The sequence below is a fragment of the Pleurodeles waltl genome, chromosome 2_2, assembly GCF_031143425.1.
Source record: "Pleurodeles waltl isolate 20211129_DDA chromosome 2_2, aPleWal1.hap1.20221129, whole genome shotgun sequence".
Taxonomy (NCBI): domain Eukaryota; kingdom Metazoa; phylum Chordata; class Amphibia; order Caudata; family Salamandridae; genus Pleurodeles; species Pleurodeles waltl.
Genome location: NC_090439.1, coordinates 811,403,049 through 811,425,472, shown reverse-complemented (window position 1 = coordinate 811,425,472; position 22,424 = coordinate 811,403,049). Strand labels below are relative to the sequence as shown.

Sequence of the window (22,424 nt, the reverse complement as noted above, 5' to 3'; positions counted from 1 at the left end):
TTTTGGATAAGTCAACTAATTTGCGGGTGCGCTCGCTGTACCCACTTGATTTAGACCTAGTGTCTGATGACCTAGGCAAACATGCAGAGAGGTGGGGACAAAGTATTGGTGCCTCTGAAGCTTCTTTTATGGTCTCCTTATATATGGTTTTTGCTTTCTGCTGGGCCACAAGCCCAACACTATAAAACAATATTTCATCTATATCACACCCCCGCTAGGATATCTAAATGGGGTAAACTGAGGGGGGTGGAATGCCCCCACTGTAGTAGCTCGACAGCCGATTTAATACACATGTTTTTTAGCTGTGAAGTGCTTCAAGCGTTTTTTACCGATATTGCGAAGTTTCTATCAAGGATTATGCTTCAAGAAATTGTGATAACTCCTCAACTTTTATAATTGGGGATTGATGGAGCGGTGTATGTAGGCCAGCCTCAGAGGTTTTTGTTTTTAGCTATGTCAGTGGCTCGCTGTTCTATTGCCTCAGACTGGCTGAAATCAACTTCACCGACCATCAATCAATGGTTAGCTTGTCTCTGCTCAATGTTTTATTTTGAGATGGGTTCATATGCGCTTAAGGGTTAACTCCACAGGAGGATGGGTAAATTAATCTGGGTCTCATTAGCACAATAGTTAAGTAGTACATAACTGCTTTTCATGATGAAAAATAGGATATAATGAAATTTCTGACCTATCTCAGCACTTTATTCTCTGTGATGGCTTTGAACATTGTACCATTGGCTATAGCTGGTTTAACATGAATGAACTAATTAATATGTATTTATATGTACATTATTTATGTTTTACACTGTGCATCTTTAAAAAAAAAAAAAAGTGGAACTCTTCACAGAGCGACCGCCAGACTTGCAGGCCAAGTCACGTCCCCAGCACAGACTATTGATGGAAGAACACTGTAATAGTCCCTCGTGCCCAATGGGCTTGTATAATGGTTCAATTTCCTTTATACTATCATGTCCATACAGACTCAGTGTCCAAAAAATACCTTATTTAGTAAAAATCAATTCCTAGGACCATCCTCACTTAATTAATATTTACTTTCCAATAACGATAACATTTCAAAGAAATCTTCTTTGACATCCACAACCAAATTGGTAATTGTAAATCCTGGGCTCAATATTAAAGTTGATAGAGCAACTTCAATCAAAATGTATTCTTCTTAAATAAATAGCTATAACAAAGATAGATCGATAGATTGATAGATAGGTAGATAGATAGATAGATAGATAGATAGATAGATAGATAGATAGATAGATAGATAGATAGATAGATGTGTCTATAACTATACCTCAGGATCTATATATCTATATATACTACATATAATAGTGAATTAAATGTAATTTTGTAATTTATAAAGAGTAATACAGCAAACTATATGTATATATATTCACTTAGAAAACCAAAGTAACTATAACTTACACCCCAACCATGCACAGATTTTTCATCAAAACTTTTACTGCAAATATTACATTGATATTATCAATGATATTATCAAAGATGATGTTATCAAAGATGTCATGAATGTCGTCATTTCTGGGACAATTACCAGGGTATGGCAAGGGCACGAGTTATAAATACTTTAGGGCATGAGTTATAATTACTTGAGATATCTTTATCTATAACAAGTGAATTTCTATGGTTTTGTACATTTAAAATGTGAGCCTAACTATATTGTCCCTGTAACCTTTGTTTTTTTAAGTGAATTTTTGATGTTTTTTAAAATTCTATTTCCTATCATTCTTTTTAACGTAAAGTAACTTTAAGTAATATATACGTTAATCCAACCACTGCCAAAGGCCGTGCGCAGCGGCGATTGGCTGCAGGGCCTGTTGCCAACCTCCTATACGCACCAAACTTTGCCATGCGAGATGGGTTGGCCGCAGGGTCTGGCCTGCAGCCAGTCCCTGCGGCAAATCCCCCTAATCACCCAACCCCACGTTGTGCATGGCCTTTGGCCATGGGAAGCAGACGCTGGCTGTAGGGCCACGTGGCCTCCCTTTCCCATCCGATTTTGAGCCAAGGGAGCCCATCCCTGGGGCCCAGCCTTATAAACTTATTTTTGGGGGGGAGGGGTTCATGTGGCCCCTCTACCGTGGCTGATTTCAGCCCAGGAAACCCCATACTCCAGGGCCCGGCAATCTTGGTCTCAGGAACCCCATCTCCCAGGGCCCAGCTGTTAGAAATTGGGTCTCTAGTTGGCAGAGGTATGCACCCTGTCCAAGTAGTAACCTCAATCCTAGTCAGGGTAAGTCACAACACAACTCAAATTATCCTGTGCTGACCCTCTGGTAGCTTTGCACAGAGCAGGCAGGCTTAACTTAGAAGGTAATGTGTAAAGTATTTGTTCAATAACTCATACAATAACACAGTGAAAACACCACGAAAAGTACTCCACAGCAATTTAGAATTACTGTATAGATAATATTTATCTGAATACAGTAAGATAAAAATGACAAAAATCCAATATGCACAAGTCAAGATATCACTTTTTGAAGGTTTAAATGAGTCTCAATCCTTAAGAGTCACTGGATATATTCTTGTAACACACAGTACCTAGGATGCTTCAAAACTAACAATGCACGGGGTCCACAGAGGAGGAGATGTGTTGAAAAATAAGGCACTTCGTCAGATTTTCTGGCACGGCACAGACGATGCATCGTTTCTTTCTACGCTGCAAGGTGATGCGTCGATTTCCAGGAGTGCAGCCTTGGTTTCTCACTGTGATGCAAGATATTTTTAGGCCCAGGGACGATGCGTTGAAAATCCTTGACATGCTGGTAGGAAGCAGCAGGCTCTGTGTCAATCCGGTAGGTGATGTGGCGAATTTTCAGCAGCGAGGCAGGAGCTGCATCTATTTCTGCAGGCATTCTGCCAATTTTCTGATGCACAGGGATTTTCTTCTTTTTGGTGAAGTCTCTGTGGCCCTCAGAGCAATCCAAGCCCTTGAAGAGCACTTGTGGGAAAGGCAGAGTCCTTCCAGTAGAGTCAGAGGCCAGCAGGAAGTAGGGCAACAAGCAGGGCAGCAGTCCTTCACAGCAAAGCATTCCAGATGAGTCTTTTGGACAGCCAGGCAGTCCCTCTGACAGAGTCAGGAGTAGATCAAGAAGTGTCTGAATTGGTGGGGTCAGAGACCCTATATATACCCAAAAGTGCCTTTGAAGTGGGGGACACTTAAAGGGTGGTTTTGAAATGCAAAAGTTCCCCTTTCAGCCTGGTCTGTCTGCCAGGATCCCAGTGGGGGGGTTGTCAGTCCTTTGTGAGAGGGCAGGACACTGGCCTTTAAAGTGTAAGAGAGAGCCCCTCCACCCTTCCTGCCCAGGGAGACCCATTCAGTATCCAAATAAATGCAGATGTAACTGAGTGTCAACCAGCACAGACCAGACGTGAATTGGAGACAGGCTGTAAGGCACAGATGGCAGTAAGTGAAGAGAAATGCCCACTTTCTAAAAGTTGCATTTCTAAAATATTAATATTAAATCCAACTTCACCAGTAAGTAGATTTTTCTATTACCATTCTGACCAATTGAAACATGACAGGGCTACTACTTCCAGATCAGAATCTACCACTTAAAAGTATATGAGGGCAGTTCTAATGCTAGTCTATGAGAGGAGCAGGCCTCACAGTACTGGAAAATGAATTTATGAGTTTTTCACTACCTGGACATGTAAAACACATAAGTACATGTCCTGCCTTTTACTTACATAGCACCCTGCCCTATGGGTTACCTAAGGCCTACCTTAGGCGTGACTGATATGTAGAAAAAGGGGAGTTTAAGGCTTGGCAAGCTGTTTTAATGCAAAGTCGAAGTGGCAGTGAAACTGCACACAAAGGCCTTGCAATGGCATTCCTGAGACATGGTTAAAGGGCTGCTTATGTGGGTGGCACAATCAGTGCTGCAGTAGCATTTAATTTACAGGACAAGGGTACATGTTTTGCACTTTACTAGGGACTTACAGGTAAATTAAATATGCCAATTGGGTAGTAACCAATGTTACGATGTTTAGGGGAGAGAGCACATGCACTTTAGCACTGGTCAGCAGTGGTAAAGTGTGCAGAGTTCTAAAACCAGCAAACAAAGGTGATAGAGAAATGGAGGGAGGCAGGCAAAAAGTTGGGGGATGACTACCCTAAGGCTGTCAGGTCTAACACCAGCCCCCTCCCTTGGCCGATTTCATTCCCAGGGACCATATCTCCTGGGGCCCAGTGCAAATATATTTTTTTGGGGAGGGGTGCCCCCTCCCTGGGCCAATCTCAGCCCCAGGGACCTCATCCCCCAAGGCCTGGCATTAATGTTTTCATTTTTGGGGGCAGGGTGTCATGTGGCCCCCCTCCTTCCCCAGGCTGGTCTTGGCCTTGGGGACCCAATCCTCAGGGGCCTGGCCTTATACAAAAAAACAATAGGTGGGGGGACATGCGGCCCCCTCTCTTGGCCCATTTCAGCCCCGGGAATTCCATCTGCTGGGGCCAGGCATTAATATATTTTTTGGGGAGGGGGCTGCGTGGCCCCCTCCCCAGGAAAATCTCAGCCCCGGGGACACCATCCTCCGGGGCCTGGCCTAAACATTTTTGTTTTTTGGGTGGGGCATGGATCCCCTCCCCGGGCTAATTTTTGCCCTGAGGACCCCATCCCCCTGGGCCCTTCCTAAACATTTTGGGGGTCATTCCAACCCTGGCGGTCGGTGTTAAACAAGCGGCCAAACCGCAAACAGGCTGGCGGGGAAAAAAATGGAATTCCGACCCTGGCGGAAACCGCCGACAGAGACCGCCACATTACCACACCGCCCGCCACGGCGGCACAAACAAACAGCGCGGCGGTCACCGCCAACAGACAGGCGGGAGACAATGTACCGCCCACTGTATCACAACCTACCAATCCGCCACCTTTTCCGGGGCGGTAGCCCCGCCGATAAAAACACGGCGGAAACAGCCATTTCGAAGGGAAAACGCTCACCTCCATACAGCCCACGAGGAATAAGGACAGCATGGAACCCGAACTCCACATACTCCCAGCGATTGTGTTCCTACTCCTCTACCAGGAGCACGAACGCCGGCGCAGAAGACAACGGTGAGGACATGCACCTACGACACAGGGGAGGGGGGTGGAGAAAATATTACGGGTACACACATACGCGACACACCCACCCTCACCCACTACAACACACACATCAATGCGTATCAACACATCAGAGTGACACCCCCAAACCCCCCGGAAGAATGCAAACACAAAAGGAAATGATTCTAAACATAGGAATATATTGTATTACTGGCTTAAAAATATAATTCTACATCAAAAACTGTTATATACATAAATGTACAAGTCCGAGCATTGTAGCATGTATTGTCCGTGGACAACTGGGCCCAAATCACATGGGAAAGCCCACACAAGATACCTGACTCCAATGGAGAGAACACTGCAGGGGCATCAGATAGCAAAACTACAGGCACCTCAGGGGGAAGGGAAGGGGGGGCACCTCAGCCAGATGAGTCCACGACGCCAGATCCACGAGGGGCCTCCATGGCCACTGTTCAATCCTGGGGAGTGCAAAGCCACAGTCTCTCAAGTCCGGACAGTGGCTGGGTTGCCCACTGTTCAATCGTGGGGAGTGCAAAGCCACAGTCTCTCAAGTCTCTACAGTGGGTGGGTTGCCCACTGTTACATCCTGGGGAGTGCAAAGCCACAGTCTCTGAAGTCTCTACAGTGGGTGGGTGGCCCACTGTTACATCCTGGGGAGTGCAAAGCCACAGTCTCTCAAGTCTCTACAGTGGGTGGGTTGCCCACTGTTACATCCTGGGGAGTGCAAAGCCACAGTCTCTCAAGTCTCTACAGTGGGTGGGTTGCCCACTGTTCAATCCTGGCGAGTGCAAAGCCACAGTCTCACAAGTGGATAACAGTCTCCACTGGTTCTGGGTGGGGCCTGGTGCCCAGACTGCTTCGTGCAGCCCTGCCCGACTAAGATGCGGGCCAGCCCCTGGCGCTCATGGTTCAGCGGTGCTTGAGACGGCGGTGCCCAGTTCAGCGGTGCTTGAGACGGCGGTGCCCAGTTCAGCAGTGCTTGAGATGAAGGGCCCAGTTCAGCGGTGCTTGAGACGGCGGTGCCCAGTTCAGCGGTGCTTGAGATGAAGGGCCCAGTTCAGCGGTGCTTGAGATGAAGGGCCCAGTTCAGCGGTGCTTGAGACGGCGGTGCCCAGTTCATCGGTGCTAGAGACGGCGGTGCCCAGTTCAGCGGTGCTTGAGACGGCGGTGCCCAGTTCAGCGGTGCTTGAGACAGCAGTGCCCAGTTCAGCGGTGCTTGAGATGAAGGGCCCAGTTCAGCGGTGCTTGAGACGGCGGGGCCCAGTTCAGCGGTGCTTGAGATGAAGGGCCCAGTTCAGCGGTGCTTGAGACGGCGGTGCCCAGTTCAGCGGTGCTTGAGACGGCGGTGCCCAGTTCAGCGGTGCTTGAGACGGCGGTGCCCAGTTCAGCAGTGCTTGAGATGAAGGGCCCAGTTCAGCGGTGCTTGAGACGGCGGTGCCCAGTTCAGCGGTGCTTGAGATGAAGGGCCCAGTTCAGCGGTGCTTGAGATGAAGGGCCCAGTTCAGCAGTGCTTGAGACGGCGGTGCCCAGTTCAGCGGTGCTTGAGACGGCGGTGCCCAGTTCAGCGGTGCTTGAGACAGCAGTGCCCAGTTCAGCGGTGCTTGAGATGAAGGGCCCAGTTCAGCGGTGCTTGAGACGGCGGGGCCCAGTTCAGCGGTGCTTGAGATGAAGGGCCCAGTTCAGCAGTGCTTGAGACGGCGGTGCCCAGTTCAGCGGTGCTTGAGACGGCGGTGCCCAGTTCAGCGGTGCTTGAGACGGCGGTGCCCAGTTCAGTGGTGCTTGAGATGAAGGGCCCAGTTCAGCGGTGCTTGAGACGGCGGTGCCCAGTTCAGCGGTGCTTGAAATGAAGGGCCCAGTTCAGCGGTGCTTGAGATGAAGGGCCCAGTTCAGTGGTGCTTGAGATGAAGAGCCCAGTGCGTGGAGCTCATTTGCCACCTGTCCTGTGGCTGGCAATGCCTTCCTGCCCATCTGTCCTGTGGCTGGCGGGGCCCTTCTGGGCTGCAGTGCCGGGCATGTTGGTGGCCTCCTGCCCACCTGGGATGGGGCTGGCGGGGCCCTCCTGGCCAGCTGGGCTGATGGCGGTCTTGTCGGGCGTGCTGCCCTTCCCAGCCTTCCCTGATCGCCTGTGGCCCTTCCACACCCTGGGTGGTGTGACAGCTGTCTCCACACCTCCTGCCGGAGCCATGGTAGGGGTTTTTGTGCCTGGTGTCTTCACCCTCTCGCGCCGGCCACTGCCTATCTTTGATTGTTTCTCCGGGGGTGGGCTGCCCGTGCCTTTGCTCCGTACTGAACTGGCTGCCCTGGAGGGTGGGGGACTCCATAGTCCATGGCAGACTGTCATGACAGGGCCCGGTTTTGTGGTGGCTGAGGTGCTGACTGGAGTCCTATGACATGGACGGGGTGGGGGAGTTGGTGGAAAGAGGTTAAGTTTGGACAGGAAAAGCTTTTTAGGAGCAATGGGAGGGGTAGGTGTAGTGGGTATGTGAGTGGAGGAAGAGGATGTGGTTGTAGGAGTTTGAAGTCTGGTGTCTTTGGGTGCAGGTGCTTGGGCTGGAGGCTGTTGTGAGGTGGATGGCTGTTGGGTGGGTGGCTGCCTGCGTTTGTGTATCTTGGAAGAGGGGGTCACAGACACACTGGGAGAGGACACAGGGGACGTGTAAATGGCAGTGGGGGTGGTGACTGCACGTGTGCGGGGGGTTCTGGTGTGTGCGCTGGTGATGGACGTAGTGGCTGAAGATGTAGTGCATGCAGGTGTGAGTGGAGACGTGACAGGGAGGGAGGAGGGAGACGAGGAGGAGGGGGACACAGTGGAGGCAGTGGGTGTTGGTATGTCTGTATGTGGATGTTGCTTGTGTGAATGCCTGTGTGATGTGTGGTGCTTATGTCTGCCTGAGATTCCCTTGGGTGTTGAGGTGTGTGCAGGCTGGTCTGATGGTGTGTCTGGGATAGGCAGAGGTACAGGTGATAGGGTCTGGGTGGAGGAAGTTGGAGGGGGGAGGCGAGAGACAGGGACAATGGCTGCCATCAGTGCTGAGGCCAGAGTGTTGAACGATCGATGAAGGGCAGCCTGACCAGAATGAATGCCCTCCAGGTATGCATTACTCTGGTGCACCTCTCTTTCGACACCCCGGATGGCATTCAATATGGTAGACTGCCCAACAGTGAGCGTCCTCAGGAGGTCAATGATCTCCTCACTGAGGGCAGCAGGGGTGACTGGGGCAGGGCCTGAGGTGCCTGGGGCGAAGGAGATGCCCACCTTCCTGGGTGAGCGGGCATGGGGCAAATGCTGAGGGGCTGCTGGGAGGGCAGTGCTGGTGCGCTGGGTGGCGGCTGTACCTGTTGTTGCGGGGGGCACAGATGTTGCCGCCACCACAAGGGAGCTCCCTTCAGAGGACAAGTCCGTGTCACTTATGTCTGCCCGAGTCCCCGCTGTGGAGCTCCCCTGGCCCTCCGTCCCACTGGTGAAATCGGAATCCGTTGCATGGCCCTCCATGGCCATGTGGGATGCAGCTCCCTCGTGCTCCGATGCCACTTCTCCTCCGCCTGATGATGCTAATGCACACATGAACAGGAAAACCACAAAAAAGGGGGGGAGGAGAAAATAAAGACATGTTGAGTGCATGCACTGGCGACACCGTTGGCGGACAGGACAGACACAGAAGCCCCCTGCACTACGCCGCGCACTTGGGGTCCACTACTCAATCCGTGGGACATGGCCTACAAGCCTATGGACGACATCTGCACACATAGATGACACAGGGCCATGAATAGCTGTACTTGGCACCCTACAGAGGTGGGGGGCAGGGCACAGGGCCATGCCTTAGGGAGGGGCCTAGCTTACAGATATCGCCCTGGCCTAGGGATACCCACAGCCCTCCTCCCCCACCCAGACACCTCCACTGCGCGCAAAGTCACCAGAATAAGAGTGTACTCACCCCCTTGTGTCTGCTGTGATGTCCTCACGCGCCCATCCAAATCGGGGTAGGCCACCGCCAGGATCCGGAACATCAGGGGGGTCAAAGTCCGACTGGCACCCCTCCCACGTTGGGAGGCCATCCCCAGCTGAGCCTCCGCCGTCTTCCTGCTCCAGCGTCGGATGGCCTCCCATCTCTTCCGGCAGTGGGTGCCCCATCTGTGGTGGACCCCCAGGGTCCGGACGTCCTTGGCGATGGCACGCCAAATGTCAATCTTCTGGTGGGCGCTGACCTATGTGAAATGTACAGGGGGAGAAAAAGAGTCATCACCTTCTGCACCCTCAATGTGAGTGGCCACCCATCCCTACCCTTGCCATGTGGCACATGCTCTTATCCGTCGTTTGATGCATGCCTCAATCGCTCCCCTCCCCACCATCTTTCATCCACCCCACTCAACACAGGCATTGGCCACTAAGCATGGCCCCAGTGTACTTACCTGTTGGTCTGGAGGACCGTAGAGTAGCGCATAATGGGGGAGGACCCCATCCACGAGTTTCTCCAATTCCTGAGCAGTGAAGGCAGGGGCCCTTTCCCCAGTCGCATGAGCCATTGTCTCTTCCAGACTGAGGTCACAGCAGCACTTGCAGTGTAGGTCCTCTCCTGTCGAAGATCAGGTATCGAGTGATTAAGCCGATAGAAAATGGCGGTCACGCCCGCGGCGGTGCGTACCGTGGCGGTGCGTACCGCGACCGCCGGCGCACATCGTCATTGGCTCCTGAGACCCATAGGGTTCAATGTTAACCAATGCTGCTTAGCGGCACAGTCTTTGACCGCCTACCGCCACGGTGTGCCACGCCAGCGCATTGACCTCACATCCCACTGTCGCACTTCACAGGTCAGGCAGCCGCCATTTCAAGGGCCCACATGGCTTACTTTTTACTGCGTCACACATACCTAGGCCTTGCATCAACACTCATACAAGCCATTCAATGCATTGGGAATCGTGTTTTGTGCAAGCTGTGGTTACGTACCTGTGGGTTGATTGACTCTGTGCTCGCTGTTGTCCTTCATAGGCACCGTCCACTGGGACATGCGAGGAGATGGAGGAATCTTCCTGTGTACAGACCGCTGGTAGACCTGTCGACAATGGAGGAAAGACATGTCATACTGACATACAGGCTTGACCGAACCACTATTCATGAACTGTGTGCCCAGTTAGAGCCAGACCTGATGTCACCAATCCGCCAACCCACAGGGATCCCCCTCTAGTGCAGGTGCTGTCAGTACTCCATTTCTTTGCAAGTGGGTCATTTCAAACAACAGTGGCCATATCATCAGGGATGTCCCAGCCTATGTTTTCCAAGGTGTTGTCCAGAGTGTTGTCTGCCCTGCTGAAACACATGCGGAGCTACATCGTTTTCCCTGAAGTGGGGGATTTGCCTACAGTGAAGGGTGATTTCTATGCCCTTGGACATATCCCCAACATCATAGCTGCCATTGATGGGACCCATGTGGATTTAGTACCCCCCAGCAGGAGTGAGCAAGTGTACAGAAACAGAAAGAGTTATCATTCTATGAATGTACAGATGGTGTGTTTGACAGACCAGTACATCTCCCATGTTAATGCTAAGTTCCCTGGCTCAGTGCATGACGCGTACATCATGCGGAATAGCAGCATCCCTTACGTGATGGGTCAACTCCGGAGGCAACGTGTGTGGCTAATTGGTGACTCGGGTTACCCCAACCTGTCATGGCTACTGACCCCAGTGAGGAATCCCAGGACAAGGGCAGAGGAACGGTACAATCAGGCCCATGGGAGAACTAGGAGGGTGATCGAGCGGACCTTCGGCCTCCTGAAGGCCAGGTTCAGGTGCCACCATATGACAGGTGGATCCCTATTGTACTCACCAAAGAAGGTGTGCCAGATCATCGTGGCCTGCTGTATGCTTCACAACCTGGCTTTGCGACGCCAGGTGCCTTTTCTGCAGGAGGATGGTCCAGATGGTGGTGTTGTAGCAGCTGTGGAGCCTGTTGAGAGTGAAGACGAGGAAGCCGAAGAGGACGACATAGACAACAGGAACGCAGTAATACAGCAGTATTTTCAATGACACACAGGTAAGATTCCAACCCGGCATATTACATATACTTAACCCCTACTACCTCTCTACTGTCTGACCTTTTCCACCAGTGTATGGTAACTGAGTTGTGACTTTCCCTTCCAATTTCAGAGATGTGGGCCCCACTGTGTGACATCTGCTTTGTTTCCCCATGGACTACAGCTGTGTGACAGTGGTATGTTGGCATCACAATGTAAATATGCATTTTTGGCACGGGAATGTCTAATACATTTGTACAAACTCACAGCCAGACTCCTGATTGTTTTGTGCAATAACTGTGTTTATTTCAGTGCTCTATATTGGTGGGTGATTGAAAATCGGTGAGGGGTGATGGTGGAGGATTGTCCATGGCAGAGTCCAGACTATTAGTATCACAGGTGCATTGTCCAAATGCCTGTGGAAAGTGGAGCATGGGCAGTATAAGGATGGACAGGGTCTCAATGTGGGACAGTGGGATGACAATCAGGGAGGTATCCTTTCCTGGCGGGGGTCTTGGCATCTTACTCTGTCTTCTTCCTGGATCTCAGGGCCCGCTTGCGGGGTGGTTCTCCTTCTGCAGGGGGTGGGGTGCTGGTGGCCTGTTGGTCCTGTGGCGGGGCCTCCTGTCCACTAGCGCCGGCAGAGGTGGTAGGCAGTTCTTGGTCCATGCTAGTGTCAGGGGCCCTTTGTGGTGCCACAGTGTTCCGCAATGTGGTGACTACCTGATTCAGAGCCCCTACAATGGTGGCCAGGGCGGAACTGATGTTTCGTAGTTCCTCCCTGAACCCCAAATACTGTTCCTCCTGCAGAAGCTGGAGCTCCTGAAACCTGGCCAGGATCGTCGCCATCGTGTCCTGGGAGTGGTGGTAGGCTCCCTTGATGGAGGAGAGGGCCTTGTGGAGAGTGGCTTCCCTGGGCCTGTCCCCCCCTGTCGCACAGCAGCCCTCCCAGTTCCCCTGTTTCCCTGGGCCTCTGTCCCCTGGACCGTGTGCCCACTACCACTGCCCCCAGGTCCCTGTTGTTGTTGGGGTGGTGGGTAAACCTGGGTGCCCTGTAGTGGTGGACACACCGCTGATTGACGTGTCCTGGGGACAGAGGTATGGGCCCGCTGGATGGGTGCTGTGCTGGTGTTCCCAGAGGGGGGAAGGTCTGCTATGGGCTGTGGCTGTCTGAGGGGAACCGACTGTCCAGAGGTCCCCGATGGGCCGGGCTGGTCATCTAGATCCAGGTCGACAGAGCTGCTGTCCTCACTGTGGGCCTCTTCTGGGGGTGGAGTGGACATTTGTGGACCCTCCTGCGCGGTGACGTGGCGTTCGGGTCCTGCAGGGGTATAAAAGTATGGTTATTGCATTTGTGTGTGCCATAGCGTGTAATGAGTGGGTGCCCGTGTACCACAGTGCTGGCATTCCCGTGTGGGGGCTTTTGTGACGGTGGTTTGGGGGGGATGGGTATGTGCAGTGGGCATGCTTTGTTGATGGGTGTCCATGCTTTGTGGTCGCATGCAGGGCTTGGGGTTGGGATGGGTGGGCTGTGATGGGGAGACATTTGCAAGGAGCAGGATGTGATGGGGTGAGGGTGAGGGTGGAGGTATGAGTTGTCACGCTGGTGGGGTGGGGAGGATGAAGTAGTGAAGATGAGACTTACCAGAGTCCATTCCTCCAGATACTCCTGCGAGGCCCTCAGGATGCAGGATTGCCAAGACCTGCTCCTCCCATGTTGTAAATTCTGGGGGAGGAGGTGGGGGTCCGCCGCCAGTCCGCTGCACTGCGATGTTGTGCCTGGATACCATTGAACGCACCTTCCCCCGTAGGTCGTTCCACCGCTTCCTGATGTCGTCCCTATTTCTTGGGTGCTGTCCCACAGCGTTGACCCTAGCGACTATTCTGCTCCATAGCTCCATCTTCCTGGCAATGGTGGTGTGCTGCACCTGTGTTCCGAAGAGCTGTGGCTCTACCCGTACAATTTTCTCCACCATGACCCTGAGTTCATCCTCCGAGAACCTGGGGTGTCTTTGTGGTGCCATGGGGTGGTGTGGGTGATGTGTGGGGTGGATTGTGTGGTGATGTGTATTGGTGTGTTGTGTGAAGTGCGTGGAAATATTGCTGGGTGAAAGTAAAATGCGTGTCTAGGAGCTCAGTTCTCTTTTTCTCAGTGCGTGGTCCCTATTCTGTAGGAGTGGGGGTTTGAGGGTGATGTGGGTGTGTGTTTTATATTGAGTTGGATGTGTGGGAGTGGTGTGTGTATGTATATCAGGTGTGTGTATTTGTAATTGTCCAATGTGGCTTTGTTTTGTAAGTGTGTGTGAATTTTGAGCGCACCGGTGTGTACCGCCAATGGTATACCGCGGTTGAAAGACCGCCGCGTGGATTCGTGTGTTGTGATAGTGTGGGCGTATTTCTGTTGGCGTGACGGTGGAGGTTTGGTCATCGCCAGTTTCTCGCTGCCCTTTGGTGTTGCAGACTTTTGTGGATGTCTGTATTTTGGCGGTTTGCCTGTTGTGGGTCAGAATGACCGTGGCGGTTTATCACGGCCGCGGCGGTATGTTGGCGGTCTTCTGACAGTGGTAAGCGGCTTTTACCGCCAAGGTTGGATTGACCACCTTTATTTTTTTGAGTGGATGGGGGCCGCGCAGCTCCCCTCCCCAGCCGGATCTCGGTCCCCGGGGACCCAACTGCTGGGGCCCGGCCATGTTACCTGGGTACTCCACAGGGCACCTAGTCGAAATGGTTGGATACCGCTGGTGCAGCCTCAAGCTCCCTGAAGTCCCAGTCAGCTCCCCGTCTCCAGAAGGGGAGCTACTAAAGATGCAGCTTCCTCTCTGTGAGAGCAATAGTTTTCTCTGATTCCCTGCCTGCATGTCTGCAGGCAGGAAATCAGAGTAAACCTCCACTTCCAGCAAGTCAGATCTAACAGCTATATCCCGGCAGTGGGCACAACGGGAGTTGGTGGGAGCCTGCCCTGGGGTTGGTGGACCACAGGGCAATTATTGGCTCTATGAGGGGGCCAGGCAGCCCCCCCTCCAACATTAGAATGTGGAGGTGGTGGTCGCCGGGGCTGGTGGTCCACAGCAGACCCCCTTATCTTCTTTAAATTCAGCCCTGGGGAGGTGGTGGTCCCAGGGGCTGCAGGAGGGCCAGGTGAACTCCCCACATTTAAATTTGTGTTTGGCCCCGGGGAGGTGGCGGAATGCCGGGCTACGGGGGCACCAGGCAGACCCCCCCTGCATTTAATTCTATGTGTGGCCCCAGGGAGGTGGTAGTCCTCTGGGCTGCGGGGGCTGCATGTTATTCAAAGTAGGCCCTGGGGAGATGGTGGTCCACACATTCAATGTAATATCCGCTCCAGGGAGATGGCAGTCTCTGGAGCTTCAGAAAGCCCAGGAGGGGGCCCCATGTGTACCTAACTCCTTATTTTTGACATGCCCCTGGGACCTGGGCCACCTGAGGGCTTCATTAAAACAAGCGCGGGAGCAGGCAATTGTTTTTTTATTTTATTTTGGCTAGATCTGCCGCGACTCTCAGTGCAAATGTTTAAAAAAATGCTTTTCTGCTCTGGGGGGACCCTCTGGGACCCCAGCGCCACAGCTAAGGGGCAAGGGTGTCCCTACCCTGGCCCCTTTTCTGTTTTTTTATCTCTTTTTCTGGGACTAGGCTGAAGCGGAGTCCCAAAGAAGGCTGCCAACACTTCCTTGTTGACGTTTTGGTAGCCAATCAGATCTCAGCACGAGATCGGGAGGGTTTGCGGAGCCTTTGCATCCCTATATATGCAAGTTTGTTTTTTCTTTAATTTCTCAAAAACGACTGAACGGATTTACACCAAATAACAAAAAGGGTGTTTTCTGGACCAAGAGCTACCTTTCTGTCAAATTTGATGTAATTCCGTCCTGTGATTCGGGCGCTATTCCTGTTTAAAATCCCTATGGAAAAATGCATGGGGAAAAAGTGTTTGGAGACCCACCTTTTTCTTGGCCCCTGCTTGACAAGTCACCCTGAAACTTTCCAGACAGCAGCTAAAGTTAGCGTAGTATTTTGGGGGGAAAGTTCATGAAGATTCATCCAAACGGCGCCAAAGTTATTAGCAAAACAAAAAATGTCTATAGACACTAGGTTTTAACTATAGCTAACTAGTAGCGACCGCTTCTAGGAGATATGTATGTGTATCTATATCTATATATATATAGAGTGAGATAGAGAGAACGAGAGAGAGAGACACACATATATATGTATAATTATATATATTTATATATCACCTTCCAAGGGACAAACAGCAGCCATTAATAACTATTAAACAATATTAAAAAGTATTAATTACACAAGATTGAGTTGCTTGACTTTCCAGTGCTTGCACTTTAAGTAATGTGTAAAAACGGTTTGTTCCCTGCTTCAAAATGTGTTCCTATGCATGGTATGATCACAAAGCATAGAGTCTACAAAACAAAATAATGATTTTTTTGCATTCATTTTGCAGTCTTTTGGCCGAAAGTGGAGGGAACCGACGCACGGCAGATGTGGTGGCTCATGGATTTGCCAACCTTTTTATTTTGGATAAGAAGAACCTTGGCGAAGTCCTTGTGCACTATCCGGAGTCACAAAAACTACTAATGAAGAAGGCGAAGTGAGTGTCGTAGATTACTTTCTTTAACAGTTAAAAATAGAGTGTGCTAACGAAAATACCAGCCCAGCTCCTTTACTTCTCTGACTGGGTAGGTTTTACTAAGTTTCAATCCTCCTTGTACTTTTACAGAGAATTTTATAGAAAGCATCAGGGTCGAACTGGCCCATAGGGCAATCTGGCAGTGGCAGAAGAGCTGGTCTCACAGGTCAATGTGTGGGCCAGTTATTTTAGCTGCTTGTGGGCTTGTTTTGTGGCCTAGTGAAATGTTTTTTGCTGCTAATTTGCCTGATATTGTCACAAATGTTTCCTGCATCTAGCACAAATGCAAAACACCTGTACAGTGTCTTTACAAGTTCAAAATTGCCACAATTTGTAGATGTGGAACACTTTTTCGCTAACTGATTCGCTAATGGGGGCAACTTTTCATTTGAGTACTTGGGCCTAGTTTCTATCCAGCCCTGAGAAGCCTGCAGACGCCTGAAATCAGGCGAAGCACATAACTAGCGGACTTTGTTAAATGTGGATTATTTGTGTGTGTAATGACTGAAAAAAAGAGTTTATGAAAATTGCGAACGGGTAAGCTAGGGAATCCTACCTCGGACTCACGATAAATATATGGCATTAAACAGAGAGCCGTTATCCTTCAGAGAAATAGGACGTACAGGCTTATTTAACCAGACATCCATGATCCTTCAGAAGGTCCTATATTTTCTCAGCAGAATTATCCCGAAAAGAAGAACATTTGTTGGGGGTCATCTATAAAGTAAGTTAAAGAACGGTAGTATGTGAAAATAAGGTTTATAAGGCATCCAAAGGAGATAGTGAGTTCACGGATATCAGTTTTTTTTATCACTTCACTTATTTAATTGAGGGATAAAACGTGTTATACTTCATCAGCAAAGCTACAAAAATTTACTTTTTCTATAGAACCATAGCAGCAAATGGGGAATTGAGCCTAAAGCACTAAAACAAAGAAACGAATGTCCCTGTGCCTGAACAATACCATTAAACAAGCATTTGCAATGCAATGGGTCTCACATTTGCTTGAGTTAGAGATATTAGCATTGTAAACTCCTAACCGGACGTTTCGTGCCACATAAACTGATAATGAAAAGAAAAATAGTTTCACATATGCGAGCTGATGGTCGCCATGAGCATGAAAGAGACAGAAAAGGAAACAGAAGTTCGCTTGCAGTGAAACGTATCAGCAAAAGTGCAATTATCCATGTAACCTAAAAAATAAAAATATCTATGTAACCAGCAAAAGTAGAATTCTCCATGTAACAGGGTCGATGTCATGCAAACCGCTCAATTACTGCCTAGCGAGATTGCACTGCGTAGGAAATAAAAAGGAAAAAGTAGTGAAGAAGCCATTAGGAAAACACGGGGCCTCGTATGTTTTTAGTAGTTTACTGGTGCTGTAGAGGAGGGCTAAACACCAGAAAAGGCATGACGGATGCATGCCTTTCACTGATGAAATCAAGCAAATTTTAAAAGGCAAGCCCACAAACCTACAAAATTGATGAGCTTGACATGGGCGTGGTTCAAAGCCCACAGAGAGATTACAACAGGGGCCAGACTGCTTGGCTCACTGACCCTAAATATAATAATGAGTACCAGTAGGGACATTGTGCAGCTCCCGTAAAAAGCAAAAAGGACAAGAGGGGAAATGCCAGTCCTAACTCACTCCCCCAATCACTACCCCAAAAGGTAATTACGATCACTGATATAAACCCTTAATGTTTTTTCTTATGCAGGTTTAACACATTGAATGAAATAGTTAGAAACCTTCACTAGTGTCAATTTTAAGAAAAAGTGTTGTTGACAGTACAATACTTTCTATCTGTATTGGCTCAGACTTGTCGATGAAAAAAGCATGTGGCTTGTAATTCTGGAGTACGTGTTCAATAATTTGGTATGGCCTGATTTTAAAGAGGGTGTATTTGTTTAGGTATGGGCAGATAATATATTGCACCGATTCACTGTGTTCAAGTGCCTAGGATGAAATGCCAGTATGTGTTATTACACATGTGACTGATAGATTATAGACACAACAACCTTTCAAATTACAATGGGCCCAAATCAAATTTATTTGCAGCCTCCCTCGGAAATAGCTATATAGGATTGGCGGCCATTATCAAAGTGGATCCATGCGTCATGTGCACAGCGGTTCCATTTGCTGAAAAACAAGTGGTAAAAAATTAAAACAATGGTATATTATGATGGCCCTTCGTGACACTACATTTTCTAGAGTGTGCCTGATCAAGTAAAAACAGAATTCATGTATTCTCCAATGTCACTGTTGGCTTGTCACCATCAGACCACCGGCAATTACCTAATAGAAGACCACTCATGCACACAGCAAGTGAAGAAAGCTCTGTGGGACGAGGTGGTAGAAGAGGAGGTCATGTAACTTTGAGTATTGTCATTTTTTCCAAATCAACAATTAACAATTCTGAGGACTTGCATGTGGTTTAGAGAGGGGTGGTAATGGGAGCAGGGATTGTGTGTCTGCCAGAGCTTGGAAATGTTCACTGGAACAACTGAGTGCAGAGTGATCTGGAAAGAAAGAGTATTTGCAATAATAATGTTTTCTTTGTCAGATTTGTCTTTGTTGTTGCGGAATCCTCATTTCCATCAGGATTTTTTAATGCAACAGTCAGATGAGAAGGAGGGTGGAATAGAAAAACAGCATAAAAAGGGAACACTTTATAGTCAGAAATGGGGCAGAGTAAGCTAAGTCAGTGAAGGCAGTGTTTAATTTGAAATTTGAAAGAAAAAAAAAACAGCTGAGCAGTGGCTGTTGGTCACTTCCACACTAGATCCACACACTTACTCATCCACTGGCCAGGCTTACTTACACCATTTGTATAGTCCACATCCAACCTCGGTAGTTCCCTCTGCCTGCATCTACAGTGTCCAAAGCTGGATTGCAGTAATCAAGCAACATGAGCATCCATTCATTCCTGGATGTGTGGTATGTTGGGTTTGCACTTGAGATTTTTAAAATAAAAAAACTAAGGGCCATTATGCCTCATTTTTTTACTTACATTTGCTAAAAAGTCAGCACTCATGAAATATTCCAGTACTTTTCCTGGTCCAACAGTGGTATGTGAAGAAGTGCAGGGGTTTGGATACATAGATGCTTTTGGGTATGGTCAATTCAGCACTAGCGTTGTAGACCAGAATGTGACACCACACCAGTACAGAGCACCAGGCTCCACAAGCAAAAGTCAATAATGCTGCCTATTTACTGTGTCACACTGTTGCCCTGAAGTGGAAGGATGCCAAGGTGTGTGTGTGTGTAACACTTATATTGACCACATGCTGAATTTAGTATAGCACTGCAGGTGTGCTTGTCTCCTGTTTTACCTCCATGCTACCTATGTAATGCTCTGATAATCATGGAGTAATTACTGCATATCCCTTTATGATAACTTCATTATTTTGTCCACATTCTGAAAAGGAACATTTGACATTATTTAAGTGTTTGGCGGATGCGGAAATCCAACAAAAGCGGCAGATGCCTTATCCACCCTATTCAGAGTGCATGGAGGCCCTGTGCAGTCGAAGTAGGGAAGATGGGCTACCTGCTGCTTTTGGTCGGATGTCTCATACCCATTAACCTCTAAATAGGGCCCTTAGTGGCCAATGAATGCTATTACAAAATTCTAAAATAAGACCACTCGCAAACTGTCAGGGCTCATGGTACATGACTAAAGGCGAGGGCCGTTACTGACTAAGAACTGCCGTTTCCAATGAATTGCAGTTAGGTATTACGACCGGTGGTACTGAATTACCAAGAGAAGCACAAATATAGTTGGCAGAGTTCATACATCTCTAAACGTTGCAACAAAATAAGTACTGGCCGAGTTAACAATTACCATGTGCAATAGAAATAGAAACCGCTGCAGAATAAAACACTCCTAAATTGATACATGCGTGTTTAGTGAGCTCCTATAACCAACACTTAAAGGTGTGGAAGGTAGTTATGATTTTACCCAATTTAAGAAATGCTGGGAGTTCAACAAATGTTAAATTCCCTCATTTTCTGCCAGTATTTTTCCTGCACATAGGTTGCTGTCGGTGATTTAATTGCCGCTAGCAGTATCCTCAAATCCTACTGGCAGTCATGTTCCACTGGTGGTAGCCCAGCGTTGTTGACTATGCTGCTGGAAATTGTTTTCTCTTTTGTTGGGGGCAGTATATGCTCCACAGTTGTAATGACCTAATTCCACTGGCAGTATTACTATTGCCTTAGTAGGGTCTTAACGTGTGCAATTTTCTGGTGATTATTTAAGAGAAAAGTATTAATTATGTTCTTCTTTTTTTATTCACAGAAAATTACTGCAGGAGAAGGGCAAGCCTACAGGGCCAGCAGTTACAGCAAAAGGCTTTGCTCACTTTGCACATTTGATACCAACGCGACCAGAAACGCCCAAACTGTTCCAAACCATAATCTCTGCAGCTGCGGGAAGGCAAGGCTTCAAACTGCTACACAAACTGAAAAGACATCACTCTGCTAAAGTAATTTCATGGGACTTTCCTCTTTTTAAGGGGAGAGTACGTATTCATTGGTTGTTCAAAGGAACAGCTGTCTTTTCAAGTATAGATATATTTACAATCCCTGAATACACATATCTTGCAAAATATCACTTTGCTGTATACTGGCTGGAGAGGTGTTCCACTGCAGCCTCTTCTGAGAAGAATGTGGATAATATGCTATTATTTCTGAAAATATGAATTCAAATATATAATTCTATTTCCTTAGTAGTAGAGTTAGAAAGAGAATATACCCTAGCCTAAGAAAAGACTTGTCCCACTAGAATGAATGGTGGATTTCTGTTTAGTGGATGGATAGTCTTCCCTCCTTGTGTGGATGGATATTCGTATCGAATGTGGGATGGGACAGGAGCGTATGAAATCATGAGTAAATGATGAAATCTCCCCTACCACTTCCCATTCCTTCAACAAATGATTGATGGTGTTGTTTTTTATTGAGCATTAAGATTCAGCAGGTGGCATTATCATCTTGAGTATCACTGTAGATGTTGGTGCTAGAATGTTGATCCTAGGAAACTGTGGCCCGCATCCAGGCTGACCATACACTACATAGTGTATCATTTTCCAATGTGCCATGTTAACATTTTGTATTTGTGTTTCCCGGGTTCGGAAGTGCTGCACAAAGACACTTTGCAGTACATATGGTGCGTGGTAACCAAAAGGTAAGTGATTAGAATAGGGTATAGCCAAACAAACTCAGAAATAGGATGGCTGAGATCTACATTGGCTCTGATACACAAACACTGCCATTTCAAACTCCTTCTACATGCATACATCGTACTGCACAACACTGGGCCAGCATACCTCAACTCAGGACACTGACAGAATGCATAAATGGTTAGGACAAGAAAATGGCAAAATGGCAACTTTCTAAAAGTGCCATTTTCAGGACTGCAACTGAAAATCCGGCTTTACCATTAAATAGGACCTTAAATCATAATTCATTTGAGTCTACACATGACTTCTCTACCTGCTCCCAATCCAGAGTTAGAACTTATTAAATGTAATAAGTTAATCAACGGTCAGTCAATAGGAGAGATAGGCCTTACAGTAGCGAAACATGACTTTAGGAGTTTTCCACTAACAGGGCATGTAAAACCTAAACCCACATGTCAGACTTTTTGAATGCAGTGCACCCTGCCGTATGGCCCTTCAGGGGCTATCTTAGGGGAGACTTATACCTATTAAAAAAGAGTGAGTTTAGGCCTAGCAAAGGGTATATTTTACCAGGTCAAAATGGCAGTCTAAAACTGCACTACAGGTTGCAATGCAAGTGCTACTTTACTGGGCGGCACAAAGAATGCTGCAGGCCTACTAGTAGCATGTAAGTTACAGGCCCTGGATACATATGGTAGCACTTTATTAGTAACTTACAAGTAAATTAAATGCCCCAATTTTGAGGCAGGGGGTTTTGTTTTGTTGTTTTTTAAATTGATTGTTTATTACAAAAGTTGAAAAGGTCCTGTTGAAAGAAAACAGGAGGAAAAAAATAAAAGAGAACAGTTTTTTTTTTTTTCAAGAACAAAACTCTCTTTTGGGGTGCTCTTGCATCCTGTTTTACAATCATTTTATAATCATACATTTTGCTTCAGATACGCCACAATATATTGCCATTATTACCATTTCTGGAGTCACCTAAATTTATAGTTCCTCCTGAACCACCAGTAAAATGTGAGCAGGTGCCTGGCAGCTACTCAGATTATATTTTATCTGGCCATCTCTTCTACCATGGCTGTTGAGATACTGAACTCTTAAATATTGTGGCATGGTAGTACTCCTAAAGACTTTCAGCTTTTCTTCTGTAGTGTTCTTGCTTCCAGATATTGCAAATCATTTTCTGAACATTTAGTTTTTTCAGTGGGTGGATGGGTGAAGTGCATTCATACCCTGTGTACTCCCCCTCATCGACTGAGTCCACCATGGGGATAGCATCACTAGTTGTTGTAGCATTTGTGGTGGAACTGCAGGCTGCAATGATAAAGCCTTGGATGGACTTCCAGATGATTCTGTTTGGAAAGCAACCTCTTCTTCCCTTCTAATATAAGCAATTATCCAGCCACAGTGGTAAGCAATGCTTCCATCACTCCGCCAGAAAGCAGAATTAATTCCCTACTTTGAAACTGGGCCTTTTTCAGTTCACCAACTGT

General features: G+C 48.2%; 1 protein-coding gene across 1 annotated transcript in view; it reads left to right on the top strand.

Annotated features, from left to right (window-relative positions):
• The window catches only part of CNGB3 (cyclic nucleotide gated channel subunit beta 3), a 749,182-nt gene that overhangs the window by 684,086 nt on the left and 42,672 nt on the right, over positions 1-22,424 (top strand). Inside the window, exons 17-18 of the mRNA XM_069219226.1 lie at positions 15,568-15,714; positions 20,055-20,241. Coding sequence (XP_069075327.1) covers positions 15,568-15,714; positions 20,055-20,241 — 334 coding nt within the window. The remainder of the gene's footprint in view (positions 1-15,567; positions 15,715-20,054; positions 20,242-22,424) is intronic.